This window comes from Pteropus medius, unplaced genomic scaffold, assembly GCF_902729225.1.
Source record: "Pteropus medius unplaced genomic scaffold, Ma_sr-lr_union100, whole genome shotgun sequence".
Classification (NCBI taxonomy): domain Eukaryota; kingdom Metazoa; phylum Chordata; class Mammalia; order Chiroptera; family Pteropodidae; genus Pteropus; species Pteropus medius.
Genome location: NW_024356248.1, coordinates 2076952 through 2099160, shown reverse-complemented (window position 1 = coordinate 2099160; position 22209 = coordinate 2076952). Strand labels below are relative to the sequence as shown.

Sequence of the window (22209 nt, the reverse complement as noted above, 5' to 3'; positions counted from 1 at the left end):
TCACCTTCAAAGAGGAAGGTCTCGTTCCAGTGGGGGTTCAGGTTCTTCCTCTTCACCTTGGTCTCCAGCTTGTGCTTCTTGTCGGGCAGCAGGTAGATCTTGACGAAGGGGTCGCTGGTACCGCTGAAGTCCTTGGCGGGCAGCTCCTGGGCCTTCATGATCTTCACGGTGAGCGTGGACTCCTGGAAGTTGTAGCCAACGCTGAACTGGATCCGGCCCAGGTTCTCTCGGCTGCAGCCCTCGTGGGCCTCGTCCTCTTCGGAGCCTGGGGAGAGCTGGGGGCGGGAGAGAGGCCGGCAGGGTCGGGGAGGATTCTGCTTCCCTAAAGCTCCCACGGCACAATGCGGGGCGAGTGGGGCCTGTCCCACATTCCCATCCAGGCGAGGGTGCTCAGGCAGAGGGCCCCGGGCTGGGTCACGCAGGGAGGTCAGGCAGAGCCGGGATGGTTCCTGTCTCCTGAACCCCAGGGCAGTGTGCACCCGCTCCCCAGGCTCTCCCAGACACCCCGGGTCTGCCGCCCCCTCTCTCTGCCACAGGCTGCCTTCTCCTCCCCTGGTCACCACTGTGCTGGCTCCCCCTGAGCCCCCCAGCTCCGTCCTCCAGCTTTCCATCCTCCCACAGCCCTGTGGGACGTTTTTGTGTATTTTATAAAATACGCCGACACAAAAACCTGGGCTACCAAACAGACCAGGGAGGTTGTTCGCCCCTTAAAAGACTTCACCACGATATTTCTTTGGAAAGTGACTCTCTGGGGTTCGAAGGATGATGCAATTTACAAAACGAGAGAGCAGAGTTTTCAGGAGCAATGTCTATTTGTGCAAGGCAGGGACATGAGAATCATAGATTCCCAAGCCCGGTCCCCTGGGAGCCTGATGCGGTGGGCCCAGAGGTGGCTGGGCAGCAGGGTCGTTTAAAAGGAGCCTCGGATGACAGTACCGCACACCAGGGCTGAGGACCGCAGGAAGGGAGGGCTACATCCGAATTTTGTCCCCTCCTTCAGGGGTGGCACTTGGATCAACCTAGCAACCGATAGACATGCGAAGGGTGGCATGAATGTCCCATTCCCAGGCTGATGTTGAAATAATAGGAATTGGGGGGGAGGGTCTCCTAGCCAAACCTGCTCAGCTGTGGCTGCTCACAGAGAACACCTGAGGAGGTTTTGGAATCTTGCCCACCGCTGGCTACCTGGAGCCCCCCTAAGATGCTGCCCTGGACCCAGGGGGTTCACGTGGCCCAGGTGTCCCTGTACTAAGAGCGCCTCAGGCAATTGGATGAGAGCCAGGGGTGGGGCTCAGGCACCACACTTAAGATGAAATTGCCTCCTCTTTCCTCCCGGAGAGGTGTCCCCACTGAAACACTAAACAATACAGGTAAGAATGGGTACAGTGTGCACCTACTATGGCAGAAGACTCTTCCTTCACCTTCTTACTGAATCCTGACAACAGCAGGTGAGGCGGTTACTGCCGGACCAGCCGAGGAGACCGGCTCAGAGAGGTTAAGCCACATGCCCAAGACTGCAGAGCAGTGTAAACCTTCTCTGACTGGAAAGCCCGCTCTTTCCATTCAAGCAGGCCACCTCCCATGGCAATGTTGGGACTTTCACCCAAGCCAGTGAGGACTCACCTGTCCCAGGTGAGAAACATCCAAATCACTCAAATAATAGTAACTGCCACGTGCCTGGCCCTGCCCTGTGCCGGGTGCTTGGCCCTCATACTCCCTACGACCTTCCGAGGAGGCAGGCATGACTAGGTTCCAGTTCGGTTTGGGGTACAGAGAGATTACTGACTTGTATCAAGTCACCTGTGACAAAGTAGAGAGTGGGAGCTCGAACCCAGGTCAGTGCCAGCCGTCATGAGTGCCCTAGCTGCCCCTCATTCTCACACTTAGATCCAGTGTCTGGGGCTTCTCCAGCCACACCCTGGTCTCACCTGTAGCTGGAAGGGCGGCTGAGGGGAGGGGGTCCCTCCAGCCCCTGACCCTCAGCTGGATCCAGGCAGCCCTGCAAGCTCCACCCCAGGACCACTGAGAGTGGCCTTCCCGACTGAGATGCAGTTTTCCCCTGGAGATCCCTCTCTCTCCGAGTTCCAGCCCACTCCCTCTGAGGCTCAGTCTCTGCGTCTGTAGAATGGGTCCGTGAGACCCGGCTTGCAGGCTTCCTGGGAGGGCTAAGTAGGTTTATGCCCCTTCCGCAGCCCTGCTCTGCAGCCGTGGAACCTGCAAAGACCACTCACCACCCCCGTTCCTCTAAAAGTTGGGGTGGAGTTCCTAGTGACTGGAGTCCAGGTGGCCCACCTAAAGTCCTTCTGGTCACTTGGTTCCTGGCTCCCAAATAAGGTGGTCTGGGGCCGGGGCGGGGGGTGTCAAGTGGGCTTCACCTTGGAAGCAGGCGGTGGCTTTGTGCCTGCTCCTGGCCTTTCAGAACCACAGCCCTGAGTCCTAATTAACCAGCTGAGGCAGCTCAAGGAGCTGTTTCCATGGCAACTGGGCTGGCCACCTCCACCACGCCCCGGGGGAGGTGCTGCCTGAGTTCATGTAGAAGTAAGCATCAAAAAGCATTTGGGCAGTGCCAGAGCGGGTGGACTCAGATGTGGGTGTGGCCGGGCCTCCTCCCTGACCCCCTCCCCTCAGTCCCTTCCTCTGGCCAGCTGTGGGTACCTGACTCCTTCTCCTGACCCCCAGCTTCTGACCGCTTGGGGCCTGGAGGTCAGACAGCAGCTTATTTCTGCCCTGCTCATCTTCATCATCACTACTGACGCTAAATGACCTGGCTTTGGCTTCGGGCTGGGCCGTCAGACTCCGCCTGCCCACCTCTGAGCCTCTGCTGAGCACGGGAGAGGGCGCTGGGCCTGCACTTCCTTTCTCTGCCCCTAGCTGTCCACCCCTCCCTGGGGGCAGCAAGGCACGCCGGCTGGGAAAGGGCTGTCCCTTCTGGGAACCTGTGGCAACCGGGAAGCTGTAACTGATGAAGAGACTGTGCAGGGAGGCAGGACAGACTGTGATGGTAGCCTGTCCAGAAGAGAGACGATGGCCAGGCCATCACTTGGGTGGGGAAGGACAGACAGGAGGGTAATGGAGGGGCCCGAGCATGCAAGGGCCTGGGAGGTGGGGGGAAGAAGGGAGAGGTGAGGAGGCCCAAGGGAGACCAGATCTGGAGAGGAAAGTCTGATGCTCCAGTCTGCAGCCAAGAGAAACACAGACTCGTGGACCCACCGCGGGGCCTGCTGCCTGGGGGTCTGCATTTTCACAAGGTCCCTGGGCTGGGCTAGAAAAGGGCAGTGGGGATGGATGGATAGAACTGGCTAGAACCCTAAATGACAAAGGGTGGGGTTCTGAGGGTCTCAGGGAGGGTGGGGGCTGCGGTGTCAGGACAGTGGGCAAGGGAACTCTGAACTGAATGACATCAGCACTGGTGTCAGGTGAGGGCCCGAGAGCACATCAACCAAACCCCTTCCTTCCCTCTACGGGAGCAGAGAGAAGGGGGCTCTGCCCAGGGAGGGGAAGCACCTTGTCCCAGGTCATGTCTAGTAGGAACACAGCAGGCACGGGGTTCCCCCCTCACACCTTCCTCAAGCCCTCCCGGGCCTTTCTGAGCTGCCAGACCTCGGGCTGACTCCTGCCTGCAAATCTGCCTTGGGAAAGCACAGTGGGGCAAATAGCTGTGACTCACTGCTGGCACCAGGGGGCGCTGTGTGAAGTCGCAACCTCTGCCTTAATGAAAAGAGCCCCAGAACCACAAGGGCTGGGATCCCGGTGGGGTGGGCTGTGGACAAGTGAACCCCAGCACAACTGTCTCCTCACAGGGATCAGGACCAGGAAGTTCCTGTTCTCCTGCTCCCTTTGGGGCTCAGCTGGTCCCCCAGCAATGGGGGTTGGGAAGGTCCCAGGGATGCGGAAGTGAGACCCGCTTCACTGGGAGCTCTGCCTCCGTGAGACCTCTGTTCAATGGGACGCCCCAAGCCCTCTGTCCGCTAGCCCTTCCTTCCAGGACCGTAAAAGTATCTCACATGAGTAGGTTTTCTTAGGCCCCTGTTCAAGCCAGAAAGAGATTGGACATTGTTATTCTCACTTGACAAATGAGGAAACTGAGGCACCGAGAGGACGTTTTGGTGCAAGAGCAGGGAGAAGAACCCAGGCCCCGCTCAGGCCTTCACCACGCTGGTTCCCCTGCCCCTGGGGGACTCCCACGCTCTCGCCGACATCCACACCCGCCGCCTCCCCGGCCCCAGGTCTCCCAGCCCAGCTCCTGCCCTTCTCACCATGAGCATCTCGCTGGTGAGGGAGTTGACGAGATCTGAGACAGAGGAGCGTGGCTCGGTCCGGCGGTCAGACTCATCGTGAGGCGTCTGGCTGGGCACGGGGGCTGTGTTCACCACCTTCCCTCCTGTAGGCAGCCTGGGGGCAGGGGGAGTCCCAGTGAGCATGGCGGGAGGTGGGCCGGGCTGGGCGCCACCGGCCTGGGGGGCCGCAGGACCTTCTCTGAGACCCGAGCAGCTGCCACCTCCTGTGGGCCAGTAGAAGCTGTGCTCTCGTCCACAGGGAGACCCGATGCTCTCCCCCCACTGCCTCAGTGTGATCTGCTTCGACTGCCCTGTAGATGCTGTTTTAAGGGGTACTCCCACTCCTCCTGTGCCCCAGAAAACCCCCAACCTCCAGTCGCTGCTTGCATGGTGGTCTCTCTGAGCGTGCCTCCCTCCCCAGAGGCGCCCTGCATCCCTGCTAGCCCCTGCCTGGGAGGGGAGGCTCTGCGGGGGCGTGTCCAGGTCACCTCTCTGCATCATTACCTTCTGCAAACACATCTATCTCCCGGACGCCCCACCTGTGTGTGCTCAGGCTCAGCGAGAACATAGGTGCCCTTTGGACACAAGACTGACCAGGTGAGGTCATGACCACTGTCCACACAGCTCTGTCCAGCAGAACTGTCATTCTATACCTGCACTGCCCATGTGTGGCTACTGAGCATTTCAGATGTAGCCAGTATGACTGGGAACTGAATTTTTAGTTTTGTTTGACTTAAACTCATTTCAATAGCCACTTATTGGATAGGGCAAGTCATTACCCCCTTGCTCCCCACCCTCCTCCCACCCTGAGGACTGCACATTTGAGAAGGCTCTTGCCCAGGTTCAGAGAAAGACGGGGCACCACCGAGAAGCCCCAGATCTGAGGATTTCATGAGAGGCCCTGTCTGTATATTCGACTCCATGCTGTTCCCAGGGAGCCAGACTCTCAGGCCCAGGGGCTGGGCGGTGAGCTCAGGCTCCGTCCATCTGGGGCTCAGAAAGGGGGCACTTAAAAGCCTGCCCAGGGACCAGGCTGGAACATCCCATGAGCAGGAGAGGTGGGGGCAGGCAGCAAGGAGGAGATGGGGAGACTGGCAGCGTGGGGCTCGGACAGACTATGACAGAACAGCTTTGAGAGGACCAGAGCCAGACTTGGAGACCACACAGGCTGGACACAAGCCATGGCCCTGGGTATGGACGAGCCACCAGCACACGATCGGCCATGACAGACACAGACAGACATGCAGAGAATATGCCAGGCCCTGGAGGGGAGACACCAGGACCTAACAGCAGGGTGTATGCGTGCACGCGTGCATACACACACACACACACACACACAGTACACACGCCATTACCACACACTTACACACTCACACACTCACACATCTCACATTAACGCATCATTACTCACACACGCATCACACATCGCACATCGCACACAGTCACACATTACCTCACACATTTACGCTCATAATTTTACACATTACTCACACGCATCACACACAAACTTTCGGGCTCACACACATTCACACACGCACTCCGCATCTCTACATACACACGCATCGCATACACACTCACACACTCACATTACTCTTGCGCACACACTCGCATCTTCACACTTTTGCCTCACGCACAATAATAATTACTTTGCACACTCACACACACTCACTCTCTCACACACACACTCTCTCACACACACACACACACTCACACACACAAGTGCACACAAGCCCAACAGACACCCAGGGGAACAGGGAGAGAATGGAGAATAGCACGGGGATTCAAGGCAGGTCAACCAGAGCAGCGAGATGACACACATACAGCGATGCGCACACTTCGATCCCGAGAGGAAACACATTTGGAGAGACCCAGGCATGCCGAGGTGCGCTGGTGAATTAGGACAAACCGAAACAGAAAAAGCAGGGAGCGGTCTCAGGGACGGACACCCCGAGACTCAGACAAACGACACGCCTGCTGTGAGAACCTGGCCTTGCCTGGACAACACGGAGACACCCCACCCCGCCCGGGGACACGCGGGCGCCCCAGCCAGAGGCGAGGCCACAGCAGAGCACACGCGCACACGCACACGCACACACGGACACGCACGGGTGGACACACGCGCGGACACACACGTGGGCACGTGCTCACGCGGGCAGGCACGGGAAGGAGGAGGGGACTGAAATAGCTGGAGAGGTAAACGCAGGTTAAAAACAGAGGGGAGAGGAGGAGAGAGCGGAGACTGACTGCCGAAGGTATGAGAAAGTCGAAGTCATTTTGGCCACGCCACAGCCTCAGCACAGCTGCAAAGCAGCCTGGGAAGAGATGGTCAGCGCCACCGAAGCTATTGGAGGTCACGGGACAGAGAGAGACAGAGAGACACGTGCACAGAGAGGCAGAGGGAGCGGCGGAGGGGCCCGTCGCTGGCCCAGGGACATTCCTGTGAGGAGCAGATGGGAGGAAGAAGTGGGGAGAGAGAGGCCAAGAAAGATTAGTTGGAGACAAGTGAAGAGGCTGCAGGGTAGACAAGCGGACGAGGAGGAGCGGGCGGCCGAGAGGAGAGGCGGAGCAGAGGCGGGGGACACACACTGCGACAGGAGAAACGTGGATGGTGGCTTTGGGGCCAGGAGAGTGATGGGGGTGGCCAGGGCCCCGCCCTGCCCCAGCCCCCCTCGGGGGCGGGGGGCCATGGTGGAAACCATTTGGATCCCAAGAAGCGGTGATGAGAGGGATGGCTGAGCACGAGGCGGGGAGGGCTGCAGGGCAGATGTCCGTGGCGGGATGGGCGCAGCGGAGCGCGTGGGCCAGGGGCAGCTCTGGCCTCCCTCCCGGGCCCAAGGGTATTCTGAAGTTCTTGGGGGCCCACTGCACTGAGGCCCAGGGGCTGGGGGGTCTCAGATGGGGACAGTGGCCAACCCTGCCATTTCCCTGTTCCTTCCTAGGTGCACCCCCTTCTCGCTTGGGACCTGGAGAGGCTGCTCCTTGTCTTAGGGTGCTCCGGTCTCCCAGGAGCCTGCTGCTGACAGACCTTGGGGGCCACCTACCCATCACCCTGGAGACATCGGGCCAAGGGGTCGGCTGGGTGGAGAAGGGAGGATGGGGCAGAGGAGCAGACCCTGGGTCTAAAGGTGGAAGCCGAAGAGGAAGGGACAGCTGGCCCAAGCCCACCATCCCAAGGTCCAAGCCAGGAGTCCAGAGGAGTGAAGCCCTAAGGTGCCTGGTGCCCAGTGGGTGGTGCCAACGCCAAGCTTGGGATGGGAAGGGTGCTGGGAAGGAAGCGCTTGATTTTAGACAGCCTTGCAAACACCCCCGAGGCCATGAGAAATGAGTGACCAGGTGGGAATGGCGAGGGCCCATGGCCTCCACCTCCACACCCTCTTTCCCGGGAAGGCAAAGGACAGCTGATGTAATGATCAGAAGGGATGGGTGTGTTAAAATATGGAGCGAGACCTAAGTGGCAAAGAGGTAAAAATAGGCTGTGAGTGAAAATGGAAGCCAGTTAATTACCACATGGGCGACGTGAAATCTCGTTTCCAGCCTGCATCTGCTCCCTCACGCTCCACACCTTCCCAGGCAACTGGCTCAGGTGCTTAGCAGGCTCTCGGGGGGCTCCCGCCCCCTACCTGCAGCCCCTCGCCCTCTCCCCAAGCCCTCTGGCCTGCCTGCAGCCCAGCCCGGAGGCCCCGGCCCAGAGAGCCAGGATTCCTGCAGCACCAGGTGGGCTGGAGGTAGCAACCTCTGTTCCTCCCACACCCCAGGACTTGGGCTCAGGGTGTGACACTGTGTGTGTCACTGAGTGAAAGTGGCCCTGCTCTCCCCTCCCACTCCCTGGGGACTTTGGCTCTGCCCACTGCAGATAAGCAGCTGTGGACTTCGATGAGAGGACGTGAGAAGGCTGGTCTCCGGAAGCCACCAGAGGGGCAGGCGAGTCAGCTGTCTAACTCCCTGCCTACCCTTTCCTGACCCGTCGCCCCTGGCAGCAGCTCGGGACAGTCCCTTCCTGCACCTGAGGGCCTCTTAATGAGCAAGTGCCAGGGTCCCTGCCCGGCTGACGAGATCTGACAAGTGCCCCAGCCCAAGGGCCTGTTCCTTCGTTAGAAGCTCAGCACGTCTGAGCTGGAAGGGGTCACCCTGTCCAATCCTTCGTTTGATGGACAGGGAAGCAGAGGCCCAGGAGGGGCTGTGACATGCCCAAGGTTGCAGAGCTAGGTTCTGGCAGAACTGGGGCTAGAAGGAGGGCATCCTGGATGCCAGGCCACATGCTCTCCAGCAGTGTAGCATTTTGGTCGGACGAGAAGCAGGACTGACCAAGGCAATGAGCCATCCTGCCATGACTACAGGTGTGCGGCAGGCCCGGCCTAAGGCCAGGGAAGAGGAAGTGGTCAGACCAGGTGCAGGATCACCTGGCCTTTGTGACGCTGACGGAGCCCTGGAACCTCCAGCCTTTCCCATGCCCCTTCCTCAGAAGAGGGGTCCACGCCCTCCATCAGGAGATGCTCCCGAGGTCCTGATGAATGAGCCTGTGGATGGTTAACTGCCTGGCCCTCTGCTCAGCCTGTGCCACATGGGCTATTCCTGGTCCCCGCGGGGCCCTGAGGGCCAGCGGCGGGGCTACCGGCGACAGGTTGCTCTCGGCCCCTCACCCTGTTCCCTCTTCTTGGTACCTCAGGCTCAGGGGCTGTCTTTCTGGTTCTTTCTGGTCACCAGGCCTCTCCCATGCCCCCGACCCTCCCCTCTTCCATCAGCTGAGCAGCCGGTCACACCTCTGCATTGGGGTGTGTGACCATCACCCCAGTGGGACCTCTAGGCAAGAGGAGGTTGAGGTGGAGGGGATGAGGGAGAACAGGCTGGCGCCCCGTCCCTAACATCCCCCCCCGCCCACCAACCACCGGGGAAACTGGGATTTCCGGGTCGGGCAGAGATGAAAGATGAGGGGGCAGCAGAGGGAAGCAAGCAGGAGAATGGGGCAGAAAGGCTGGCTTGCTCCGGGCGAGGGCAAGCATGCCCGGGGAGCAGGCTTGATCCAGAATGGTCCCAGTAGGGCCGCACTGGCCTCGGACCCAAGGGACACCACCGGGTGGCCGTGTGTGAGGGCACCGGCTGGGGAGGGGGCTGTCCTCCCGCTCCAGCATCCATTGAAGGCGCCACCGCCTCGTCCAGCAGCCGGGCCGGTCGAGGCAGGCGGCCTCTCCACGCCTCCTCCTCTGCCGCCGCCGCCGCGGGCCCTCGCCTGTGCTCGTACCTCTTGTCCCCCTGAGCGTTCTGGTTCTGCTGGGTTCCTGGGTTTTGCAGGTCAGGGATATTGGCAAAGTCATCCTGTTCCGAAAGCCCTAAGACCAAGGATAGCACCACCATCCGGCCTTCCCTGCCCGGGGCGGGCGGCCCGCCAGCCGGGGGCGAGAGGAGGAGGCCCCGCGGGAGGGGCGGGGAGGGGCAGGAGAGACAGAGACAGAGACAGAGACAAAAAGAGAGAAGAAAAAAGCGTAAGAAACTGGCCCTGCGGGACAGAAACCACACGTCAGCACTGTCAACAGTCGCGGAGCAGAGTGGGGTGGAGGCAGGGAGGGCGAAATGGAGGGGAGGTGTCCATGGTCTGAGACCCAGCGCGCCTGGGGGCCGGAGCGAGATTCTCTGGAGAAACGGGGAAGGGACTGGGCAGGGGCCCGCTAAGATGGCGTGTGGCTGGGACACTCAGGGAAGGCCGAGGGGAGCGGAGCCCAGGGCCTGGGACACGGCGGACCTCCAAAGGTTAATTTATCTCCAGCCGAACGAAGGCCAGGGGCTGCTGGCTTTGACCACCCGGGGCCCCTGGCAGGCGAGGGAGGGGCTCTGGCGCCATCTTCCTTCAGGCTGTGCAGGTGGGTTGGGGCTCCCAGCTGGGAAGTTCTTAGGGAGTTTGGAAATCCAGCGGGCACCGGGCCCTGTGCTCAGGGGAGCCTCTCGTAAAGGCGTCTCTGGGTCACGGTCAGCCGGGCACGCTTGATGCCGGGAGGGGTCTTAGGAGCTTCCTCCCCCAGGTCCCTGGACACACAGCCCATCAGAGGGGAATGGAAGTTCCTTCCGGCAGATGGTGCTTCAGCCACCGTGGGTCTTCTCCTGTGTCCCTGTTCTTGGAGATGCAGGGAATAGCCCCTAAGGCTTTTGGTTCCAGTTCAGGGGCCGTTCCTTGGAGGAGCCGTCCAGAAACCACCAAAAAAAGCAAAGGTGGAGACAGAAAATGCAGGAACTTGGCAAGGTCTGGAGAAGCCCAGGCAGGACTCGAGGGAGCCCATGTCTGCAGTGAGGACAGCCTGGAGAAGGCTGGACAGTCCAGGCAGAGCAGCTCGGGCAAACGAGGAGGAGGCGAGAGCCGTTTGGGCAGCAGCAAGGGGCCAGAGGTCAAGTTGTGACAGCTTCCGTATGGAGCCTTCTCAGAGAACCACTGGGCAACTTCAGGGTCACCTGCATTTTCGGGGATAAAAGTGGCCGGCTGCCCCCTCAAAATCATCTGAGTTCATGGGCATTTTCTGGGTGCTCTGTGGAGCAGGCATGAAAGCATCTCAAGAAGGCCTAAGGGAAAGATGGCAAACATGGCGGAATGTTCCAGACGGGGGTGGACCGTGGGTCAGGACGTCTATCACTTTTCCCCTCATCTGGGAGGGTGCGGTCATGGAAAGTAGCCGGCTATGGCTATTCCCAAAGAAGTTGTCAAAAAGGAAACTGTAGCAGGTGAGAAATGGCCTCTGGAAGTGGGGGGCCCACAGTGGGGTTGGGGGAGGGGAGGAAATTAAGTGGTCACACTGCCTTCTTTGTCTTTGTATCTTTGTCCCGGGCATGGTGACTCCAGGCTGACACTTGCACTGGCATCCAACTTTTGGGGAATAAGTCCCCCTTCCCTCAGGAGGAATCCTCGTTCTTTGTTCTCTGGCCCCCGGAACTGTTTGAGAGTTGGTAAAATTCCATTTGGCTGCTTGGGAGCCGGTTGAGCTGGGGGAAGGGGAACCCCGTGAAAACAACATGTTTTTCCCTGGTTAATGCATTTTTCAGGCACTCCTTTTGCTCTTCTTAAAAAACAAAATGGGTCCTCTGCGTAATTTCCCAACTTATCATTCTCTCCGGATCGTAGGCCCCAAGGGCAAGAATGGGAGCAAGAGTTGGAGGAGAAGCTGGCGGTATTGGGGGGGGTCACACCCATTAAGCAAGAGGAATGCCTCCTTCCTGGTGGGGTTCTGGGGGGCATCCTGGCTAGACCTCTCACCCTGACCCTCCATCTGAGCCACCAGTGTCTGGGTAAGTAAAAGGCCTCAGACACTAAACTGCAAGGCAGGGTCCAAGGTCAGCAAACTACAGCTGGTGGCCAATGTTTGTAAAGCTCACAAGCCGAGAATGATTTGTACCATTTAAAATCTGATCAAGGCTACATGTGTCCCGCAAAGCCTAAATATTTATAATCTGCCCTTTACACAATGTGCCGACCCCTGCTGTGAGGGACGACAAGTGGAGGAGGTGGGGGAGTGGGTGAGCCCTGGAAGTGGCTGGCAGGTGAGGGGCATGAAGGCTGTGGTGGGCGGAAGCAGCATGGATCAAGGATGCTGGCACACGAGAGCCACTCATCAGATTCTGGTTGACCGGGAGGGGTGGGGGGGTTGTGGTAGGCAGGGAGGAGTTGGTGAACAGGGGCTTTCCTCCAGCAGGCATCTTTCTTCCCAGAGCCTGGGGACGGCCCCTGCCCCAGTCTGATGGCTGCTAGAACAGGAGGCAGGGTGACGGCTGTGCAAGGAACAGCCGGAAGTCAGGAGCAGAGAGGGGTGCAGGAGTCCGGCCGGCTCAGTTCTGTTCAAGCCACAGCAGAACCAACCTCCTCAACTCTCCTAATCCATGCCAGTGCCACAGCATCTGTCCCAAAACAAACTGTAACTTGGAGGCTGGGAGACTCTGCTGGGCATCTTGTCTCATGCAGGCATCCAGCTGGATTCCCAAGAGCCCTTGGGTAGGGGAGAGCCCCAGTGGATGCATCACCTGGAGTTGCCAAGTAGACTCGCAGGCAGCATGTCCTGTTGGGCTGGGGCCGCGGGCCACTTGCACAGCGTGGGAAGCTGGCGTGGCAGAGCATCTTCTGTTGGATGCCTCTGCCGGGAGCAGCACTCCCGTCTGCCCTGGAAATTTGGTCTGGGCTCTCAGCCGGAGAAGCAGGATGCTCTGAGGGACCGGCTTGCCTTCAGAATCCCCACATCTTGCCAGTGAGCTAGGTCTTGACCTTGACCTCCTCCCTTTCTCCTCTCCCAGGCTTGGTGTGCTGGTCTCCTGCTTGTGAACAGTACTCCTAGGACAGGCCTGGGCGAGGGAAATAATCCCCAGAGCCTGGAAGGAAGGTTACATTAGGCCCAAGGAGGTGGTGATACCAGAGACAGAAGCCCAGGCCTGCCCTGGGCTCTGAGAGCGAAGGCAGATGCCCAGAAGGATGTTAGGGAGGCGGTGCCCTGAGTGGGGGGCCCCTACCATCCAGCGGGGCTGGGGGAAGGGGGCCATGTGGCTGGGGGAATGGCTAAGGTTAGACACTGGTGGTATGTTGTTGCTTTTCAGACCTGCACACTCAAAAGAAGCCTCTGATTTAGAAATAATCTTCTCTGAAGATTTAGGAGAAACATCCAAGGTTTGTCCCTAGGGGATGGGCCATTACGGGAGCCAGGGCAGGAGCTGGAGGACAGGTGGCTACGGAAGGTCAGAGAGGCAGAGGACAGGGCTGATGGTAGGGACAGGGGAAGTGAGAGGGAGGGTGGGGCGGAAGGTGAGCAGAGTCCGGTTACAGAGAAGCAAACTGGAGGAGGAGGGGCCTGGGAGATGAGAGTGAAAAGGGATCAGGTGGGGGGGGGCGGGAGAGAGTCGAAGGAGAGGGTGAGGCTGGCGGGGAGGCACGAGCAGCCTGGGAGGAGACAGATCTGGGGACCTCAGCAGCTTCCTTAGTGTCTCCACTGACTTTTAGGGGTGACCTTCTCTGAGCCCCGAGGCACCGAGGCACCAAGAGTGGCCTGGGGTAGCTCAGATATGAATCCTTCCATGGCGGGCTTCAGGCCCGAGCCACAAGCCATAAGAGACTGGGGAGAGGTGTCTGAGCCAGCCTGGCACCCTGTCCCTGAGATGCAGGGCCAGCGCTCACTCCCGAGGAGATGTAGGGGAAAGAGGCTGGGTCGGGGAGGTGGGGGTTGGCCCACTCAAGGTGGGGACTTACAGGAAGGATTTCATGTCCAAGCCTCGGTTTCGAATCTGCCCCACCACGTGGTCCCAGCTGCCCGGGTTGGAGCGGCTGCGGCCACCAGCCGCCCGGTACTTGGAGCCCGCAGAGGCGCCCTGCCGAGCCTGGCCCCGGCCATAGGCCCGGGGGTTGGGGCCCGGCACCGAGGCCGTGTGGGCCTGCAGCTGGCCTAGGCTCTGGCTGGTGGTGGGCTGGCTGGGCTGCCGGCCACGCTGGTGCTGGCTCAGCGGCTGCTGCAGGCTTTGCTGCCGCATCAGAGTGCGGGGTCGCTGGCATTTCGGCTCTCCCGTGGAGCTGGGGATAGACTCAAGGGTAGTGGCCGTGGACAGGGTGGAGTCCTCGAAACTTGGGGCAGGTGGAGGAGAGGAGAGAAAGGAAAAGCAGGTGAAGGGATCACAGTGGAGGAGGGAGCCTAGAGCCAGGACTAGGAGGCCCCAGTGCAGGGCGCGCTCTGCCGGACCTCGCCAGGCCTCCGTCACGGTTGTCGCCGCTGCCATCGCTGCCACCACCTCACCCAGGAGGCCACAAAGCCCCGCGCCCACCCTCCGGCCCCCAGGTTGGCCCAGCCCACCCTCTGGCCTTGGCTCAGCTAGCGCCCAAATACCTCCTGTCTGAGCCAACCTCTCGGCTGGTCTGAATGGGCTGCGGAAGCTGTGGAGGCTGCTGCGTAGTGAAGGCGGGTCCCCAGGGCCCTGTGGCTGCCTGTCATGTTGGAACGGGAAGAGGTGGAGGGAGCTGCTGCTGCCCCCTCCTGCTGTCTCGCTGGGGGACCCCAGGAAAGTCTGCCTCTGTGTCCTAAGTACTGCTGGCCTTTGGAAATTCAGGCCAGTGCAAAGTTGGCCTAGTAATGTGTGGTGAGTCAGGGGAAGGTGGCAATTCTTATGCTTTGTCTACAGAGGCTGGGAGTGTCCTCGAGCTCCCAGACCTCTGCCTTACGGCCAAGGCTGCCTCAAGTTTCCTTTGCCCTCCTTCTAGGGTTCCTGTTTCTGAGGTTAAATGTCCCCTCCTGATATCTTGGGGAATGACGTCTAGCCAGTGGAGGGGACCTTGGAAAGGAGCAGATGAGGTGGGATCCCCAGGAACCACCTGTCTGGCCACTTTGCCACAATTCTGATGGAAAACAGGGTTGACTGTCCTGTCCTCTATGCATTTGCAAGAGGGCACCCCCTCACAGGCCCATCGGCATCTCAGAAAAGCGCTGGGATGGGGGGCAAGGACAGACAGGAAATAGGTAAGACATGGCTGATCAGAGGCAAAATGAGGTCAGAGACCTGGGTTCAAATCCCATCTGTGCTACTTCCTAAGTTTGAGACTTTGGAAAAGTGAGTCCACCTCTTAGTTTCTTCATCTGTAAAATGGGGGTGAACATAATCCAAGTTGTATCTGTCACAGGGTTGCCACGGGGATCTAATGAGGCCGGTCCCAGGGACGTGTGGTACCGTCAATGCCCCCTGTGCCAGCGGTAGCTGCAAATGTTTCAGGAGAGGGAGGTAGGAGGGGTCAGAGAGCCCGGCCTCCCCTGGGCCAGCTGCCCGCTTCGTGCCCTGGCTCGAGACTTCAGCACATTTGACAGGCAGGGCCAGAGCCTCAGAGATCCTGACCTCCTCCTCTGTCCCTTCCCTTTGTCCCAATCCAGTGGCCTGGGGCAGGGGTTGGCAAGATCTGAGCCATGGGCCACCTGTTTTTGTAAATAAAGTTTTCCTGGAACACGGCCGCTGCCATTAATTCACGGGCATACCTCGCTTTACTGTGCTCCGCTTTACCGTGCTCTGCAGATACTGCTTTTTACAAATTGGACATTTGTGACAACCCTGGGTCAAGCAAGTCTATCGATGTCATTTTTTTTAGCGATAATTTTTTAATTAAAGTATGTACTTGTCTTTAGACATAATGCTATTGCACACTTAATAGTCTACAGTATAGTGTAAACGTAACTTTTATATGCACTGGGAAAGCAAAAAATTCGTGGTCTGGAACGGAACTCCCAATAGCTCCAGGGTTTTTGCCCGTACATCCCATTTAAGGCGGCTACGGGGCTAGATGGCAGGGGTCAAGCAGTCGTAAAAGAGACTGTGTGACCTGCGAAGCCTAAGTATTTCTTATCTGACCGTTTACAGCAAAGCTTGCCGACTCCTGATCTAGCACCCCGGGGCAGCCATGGACCCCTGAGCTGCCCGAGGAGGGGGCCTCAGGGCCCTTGGAGCCGCTTTCACCACTGCAACCAGACCTCAGCTTTGCTCACCCCCGAGCCTATTCTGAGAACCAAAGGACAACAGTTAGGCTGCCCTGTGGGCCGAGAGAAAGAGAAAGAGAGAGAAAGTCAGAGAATAGTAAAGAGTGAATGAAAGAGAGAGAGAGAGAGAGAGAGAGAGAGAGAGAGAGAGAGAGAGAGAGAGAGAGAGAGAATGAGAGAGAGAGAGAGAGAAAGAGAGAGAACAGAGAAAAAAGCAAAACATGGCTTTAGCTGGGGTCTTGGGAGGGGGGCAGCAGCCTCGCCTGGCTCAGGTGTGGAATTGGGCTACCACCAGGTGCAGGCCCAGGCCTGGCCTGCCAGGTAGGCCCGCAGCTCCTTAGGGGCAGGCTGAGGCAGAAGAAAGACAACACCTGGGCGGCTGCCTCCTCCTCCTTGCTGACCTCATTTTGGTTTCCTATCATATCCAAAATTAGTCCAATTTACAACCTCTCAGTCACAGGAAACTAAAATTGGTTCCTGCAGGCCTGGAGCCAGCAGATGGCATAGAGGCCTCAGCCAGCCTGGAGTCTGTGGCCGGAGCAGCCTGGAGAGGGTGAGGTGCTGGGCCTGGCTGTCAGACAGGGTGCAGGGCTTCCCTCTGGGACCCTCCTGCGGCCTGATGTCAGGGGAGAAACTGACCTGTGTTCTCTCAGGCAAACGAGCAAATGAGACCTCAGCACAGTGGGCCTCAGTGGTCCCCACGGTAAGAATCCCAGGCCTTCTGAAGAGAAGCAGGCTGGCCCAGAATCGAGGCAATGGGACAGCCCAATGGCTAAGAAGGGCTCCATTAGCTGGCAACAAGGTCTTTCTAATAGCCGAAAATGGAACCTATGTCCCCACGGGTGAGAATGGTCATAGTTCAAATGATTTAGAGCCTGGAAGGGCTCAGCTGTGGGGAAATGGAAGGTTCTGAAAGCCAAGATGAGAATAAGGAAGGCTGCCCCACAGTGGAGGAGAGGGGAACGTATATCTGCTGCAAATAGGGGCCAGTTCTACATCCATCACCCAAGAGAGGGACGGACTGTCTGTCTGGCAAGCTCAGACAGCTGTCAGAAAGGAAATGGCAATTCTGTCTGACGTCCAGACCACCCTCATTAGAAAAGAGAAGCCAGCTGGGGCTCGACAACCCAACCTCCAAGAATACACAGTCCCAACAGCTGACAGTGGGGCACCCCACTAACCAAGACTGGGACAGCCAGTGAGGATGGCTGAGATGAGCATGAGCCAATGGGGAGAGCCCGGCTGTTGATGGTGGGCCTATGTAACGGATGGGTTATGGTGCAAGCCAGACCGGGACCAGCCAATGGAGTCACCTGATGGTCAGAAATGGAATGGCTCAACCTCTGGGTCTAGAGCCATCTGTTGGCTGGAAGAGGGAAGGCTCGGTGGCAGATGAGTGGCATAAACACAGGCTGAGAGTGAGCCAGCTCCCCAAGAATGGGATGGTCCCGTGGCCCAACAACCACAGGCCTGCTGCTCATGGAGGGGTGACCTGACAGCTGAAATGGGGCGGCCAGTCAAAGAGGATGGGATGACCCAAGGGCTGAAATGAAGCTGCCCCAGGGGCAGAAAATGGAATGACCTGGTCACTGGCAAAGAAAGACTGATGCGGGGGGCGCGGGGGGTGGGGCAGCAGCCGGAGGCTGGGATGTGACACTGTATGGCTGTTAGTCGTGCTCGATGGCAAGGACGATGGGAGTCTGGTGAAGTAATGGAAGGAGCCAGGGGCCGAGGACGGCACCGCTGGGGGCAGCAGCGGGCATGCCAGGGGTCCCGCTGTCGCCCTGGAGGGGGCAGGCCTGAGCTCAGGGCTCCGGCAGCCATGGGGCCATCACTCACTTGGACAAGTTGAGCTTCCCTGCGGCCAGGTGGCTCTGCACCGTCCGCCAGCGGCCTCTCCCCGCCTTGCCACCGCCGCCCGGCTCGCTGGGGGCAGTGCCGCCGCTTCTCAAGGCGTCCTCTCCGGGTGGCGGCACCGGTGCCGGCTTCTCCCCCCGCCGGCCCTCCCGCTCCACCGCCAGCCCCGCCGCAGCGGCCACTTTGGCGCCCGACAGGAGGGTGCCACTGGAGGCACACACGAGGCAGCCGGGCCAGAAGGGCACCGGGGGTGGCGGTGGGGGAGAGAGGGCAGGCCACAGGTGGGGGTGGGGGGTAGAAGAGGAGGAACAACAATAACAGATAAAAGGAAGAAAGAGACAGTGAGAGAGGAGGAGAGAGACAGACAGACAAGAGACAGAGAGAGAGAGAGAGACATCAGCACTGCAAATGGGTTAACAGCGGAGCCTGCAGAGAGGAGAGAGGGGGCCGGGGCTGGGGGTCGGAGGAACAACGCACCACGACAACGGAGGGCCTCCCACCGCCTGGGGCAGGGCGGCAGAGATGGGGGAGGGCAGCCACCTCCAACTCTATCCCACAGGACAACGAAGGGTTAACGACGGAGGAAGAGCGGGCTGTCCAGGCCAGGAGGCCCCCAGGCAGGGAGAGAGAGAAAGCCGTGTTAGTCAGAGTTCATCACCACCACCGCCATCGCCACCACCTCCACGACCGACCACCGACCACCACCACCACCGAGCAGCCAGGGCAGCAGCACACAGGGAGGAAAGCTGAGCCACACCGAGAGGGAGGGACCAAAACGGGCAACCCCATCCTGACTGCACAGAGGGGGCGGGGCCATGGGGACCAGCTGGGGGGCCGGTGTGGCTGCCGAGGGGGGCTCTCCTGCGTGGCTGGCCCTGGGGGCGGGGACAGGAGAGGGGCAGGCAGGCGAGGCGGGGCAGGAGGGTTGCTCGTCTCATGGTCAGCCTGCCCATGGGTGCGTGGGTGGGGGGGGAGGGGAGCCGGAAGGGGAGAAGTGAGGGGCCGGGAGGGGGAGGAGGGCGTGCGCGGATACTCGTACATATGATCAAACCAGGTAAAGTCACTCACTTGAGGGACAGTCGTGGGTCGCCATAAGGGGCGTAGGGTGAAATGTTTAGAATAAACTCCTTGGGAGGGTAGGAGCTCCATTTCTGCTGCACTGTGCTCTCATTGTTATTCCAAAAGTCTCTGTCTAGATCGCTGGAGGGGCAGAGAGAGAGGGGAGAAAACAGGGAGATACAAGAAGAAACAAGAACTGCCAGTCCTGGGGGCCGAGGGGCTGGGCTGGGCACGCGGAGGGCGGGGCGGGCCAGGGTCGGCTCCTGCGGGAGGAAAGAGGCGGGCGGGCTCGCGGCCGGCGCCCCTCGCACACGCAGACGCACACGCACACACTCGAGGGTGGGAGAAGCCGGGCGGAGAAGAGGCGAGCCGCAGGTGGGCCACTGGAGCCTCGTACCCTGGGAAGCTGGTGGGAGAGAGAAAGACGGTGAGAGAGGAGGGGGGAGGGGCGGGGCTGGGGCAAAGGCCCGGGGTGGAATGCGGCAGGGAGTGGGAGGGAGACAGGGTGCTGGTTTCTGGCTGTCAAGAGCTGAAAGGTAGATCACACCTTGCAGCCAACTTCTTGGGCTCATTCCCCCTTGGCTTCAGTCTCCCTGCCTGTCAAACGGGAAGGCTGGCTGTAACTGCTAAGCCATCTGCTGTCCCAGGGCAAGGTGGAGGCCCCAGTTCTGGAAGACCGGAGGTTCTCCCTTCTTCTATCCACGTCCACTGAGGTTCTGTCTTTCTCTTCCTCTCATCGGCCTGAGGTCCCCCAGCTGCTTCTACTCTCCCCCTATCGGGAAAGGCTGGGATGTGCATGGCATGAGGCGGGTAGGATCTCAGCTGAGCTGGAGACCCTCTCTGCTCATTGCAAATGTGGTGGTTGGGTCACCCCTCAGAAAAGGGAAGCGTCTCCAGGCCTCTGACCTTGCTGAGGGTGTGACCAGGGTCAGAGGGAACCTTATGGTCCTCTGTTCTGGGGCCTGTATGAAAGGAGCCAACCCTTCTCTGGAGGAACAATGGGCAGACCCAGCCTTGGGTCCTTGGCAGGTACCTGGCCTGGCAGCCTCTCCCCGTGCCCCTGTCGCTCTCTGAGGTAGAGCTGGTTGGCCTGGAAGAAATCCTCTGCCCCAGCCTCCCCACCCTCTCCTGCTCTGTGACATGTCGTATGGAAGCAGGCATGCTAGAAGCACAGAGGCCGAGGAGACTTCTGTGGCAGGAGGGCAGCAGAAGCCTCAGTTGCCAAAAGGCCTGGCCTGGAAACCCCGGAGCCGAGGACAAGGTTGACCTAGACCTTGGTTCTCAAGCTCGGACTCGGGGAACAAAGGCGAGAAAGACAGGGAGAAGCTGAGCTGTCCCATGGGGCCCCTTTGGCCTCTCTGGTGTGGACATAGTCTCTGTCCAGAGTGCACCAGGATTCGAAGCCACAGCCCTGGGCCAGCTCACAGGGGCAGTTCAGGCCCTCAGCGGCAGGAGGCCCCTCCCTGGGGAGGCTCCCTCGACCTACCAGGGGCATCCCTTGGTCCCCCTTCCCAGTGTAACAGAGAGATGGAGCAGTTGGAAGGCCTCTCCCCATCCCCCAAAGTCAAGGGCCATCCAACCCTAGGACCTGGAGAGAAAGACCCACCCAGGGTCATCACTGCCAGGCTGGTCTCCCACCCTGTGTTCCAAGGGGCTCCAGGGTCCCTCAGGTTGTCCGCTACAGTACTGGAAAAAAGGATCTTTAATAAGTTTGTGAAACACTAATTCCTTTAGTGCAGGACTTCTCAGAGCCTTTAAGGTATCAATGAATATCCGTGTCTCCAAGAGGGAGATAGTGTGCAGTGTTTCCCAAACTTAGTTGGTCATGGAACCCTTGATGTGTGGAACATCTATTAATCATTTTTGGAGTATGATAGCTCTGAGGAACACAGTTTGGGAAGCACTGATGAAGAATGCAGCTTCCCAGCACTTTTGATAAGCCAGTCCCTTTAAAGGAGGTCCCAAGCCCAGCAAGAGATTATGCAGTGGGTAAACCCTGCTTCCTGCCACTTCCCCGGCTTTGGGGCCTGGCAAGGGGCAAAGGTCTAAAGGTCTAGGAACCTCGGGGCAGGTAGACAAGAAAGGTGGCTTCCTTCCCCTGGGGCAGAGGGTCCGACAGCTCAGCAGGATGGGAGGGGGGCAGGTGCTGCAGGGCTGCAGAGAGGCGGGGGACAGCCCACTGTGACCCTCGTTTCGTCATAGAAAGCCCTCATGGATGCTGTCCCAGCCTGCAGGGCCCTGCTGCCCACCCCGTTGCCTACCCAACCCCTTGTGGGGAATCTCGCCTCCCCTCGTGGGCCCTTTCCAGGACTCCTGGTCCTGCTACACAATCCTCTGTCCAGGAAGGTTATGGTCACCTGGCAAAGACAGGCCCGCTGGCCCAGACCGTGGCTGCAGACTCAGTTAGGGGCCTGGCCTGGAGGCGGCACGGCTCGTGCTCCCTCCACGTGCTCCTGCCACCTTCAGAAAGCCTGGAGCCTGGCTCTGCAATAGCCCCCGAGACCTGCCAGCTCTGGCTTTGAAGACTGGAGAGAGTGTGCAACCGAGCCCAGCTTCAAAGGCTTCCCCTGGCCTCCTCCGGAGCATCCTCCCCACCCGCACCCTCGGCCTGGCCCACCCCTCCACTTACCCGCCCCCCCACAGACACACTCCCACAGCTTCTGCGAAGGCCCAAACAGGATCAGAGCAAGAGATGAAAAAAGAGGAGGGGGCAAGGAGGGCCAGAGAGGGAAGTCTGGGGGCAGGGGAGAGGAAGGAGGAAAGTAGGGAGAAAGGATAAAGACGGACAAGAGAAGGCTGGGGGGGGGACTAGGCAGTGGGGAGGGGGCAGAAGAAAACGGGGTGGGAGAGTGGGTGGGCCGGGGCTGCTCCACTTTGGGCAGAGCCCCCTGGCCCCCAGCTCTACCTCGGCCTGACAACCTCCCCATGAAGGGGATGAAGAGGCCGGGGCCATTGGCCAGAGGGCACAGAGCCCTCTAGAGAGAGTCCCCCATTCCCAGAGCCCCCAGCCAGGTGGGACAGGGGTGCTTCTCCTGGTATGTCCCAGTGACCCTCAGCAGGGGGCTGGCCCAGATGGTCCACAGGGGAAGGCAGACCTGCTTATGTGAAGAGGCCTCTCAGAGCACAATGGGGAACCTGGGCGAGTCAGAGGCAGCAAGACATGCAGTGGGGACCAGGGCTGATGGGGGAGGGGAGTGGCCCATCGCTGGGCCTGCCCTCCCTCCAGGTCACCCTGAGAACACTGATGGGTCTGAGACAAGAGCAGGGGAGCTGGGTGGGGGTTGGGCACGGTGTGCGTGACGGGAAAGGTGGATGGAGGTACCAGCAACCAGAGATGAGGGCAGAGGCAGGCAGTGCTGGGAGAGCAGCCAGAAAACAGGGCTGGGGGCCCTGGGACACTGTGCGGGTTTGGGGGACACAGACGGAGAAGGTGGAGCCCTAGAGCCACCTCGAGGTGCGGGGTGGGGAGAGAGCACGGCACCAAGGTGTGGGAGGGCTGACGTGTGTGCGTGCGTGTGTGCGTGTATGTACGCGTGTGTGCTGGGGAGGGGCAG

General features: G+C 59.7%; 1 protein-coding gene across 1 annotated transcript in view; it reads right to left on the bottom strand.

Moving 5' to 3' along the window:
* SYT7 (synaptotagmin 7) overlaps window positions 1–22209 on the bottom strand; it is a 59318-nt gene that overhangs the window by 9259 nt on the left and 27850 nt on the right. The window contains exons 4-9 of the mRNA XM_039860243.1: window positions 18665–19061; window positions 17579–17803; window positions 13483–13851; window positions 9517–9639; window positions 4257–4392; window positions 5–275 (exon numbers count right to left, since the gene is read on the bottom strand). Of these exons, the coding sequence (XP_039716177.1) occupies window positions 5–275; window positions 4257–4392; window positions 9517–9639; window positions 13483–13851; window positions 17579–17803; window positions 18665–19061 (1521 nt within the window). The remainder of the gene's footprint in view (window positions 1–4; window positions 276–4256; window positions 4393–9516; window positions 9640–13482; window positions 13852–17578; window positions 17804–18664; window positions 19062–22209) is intronic.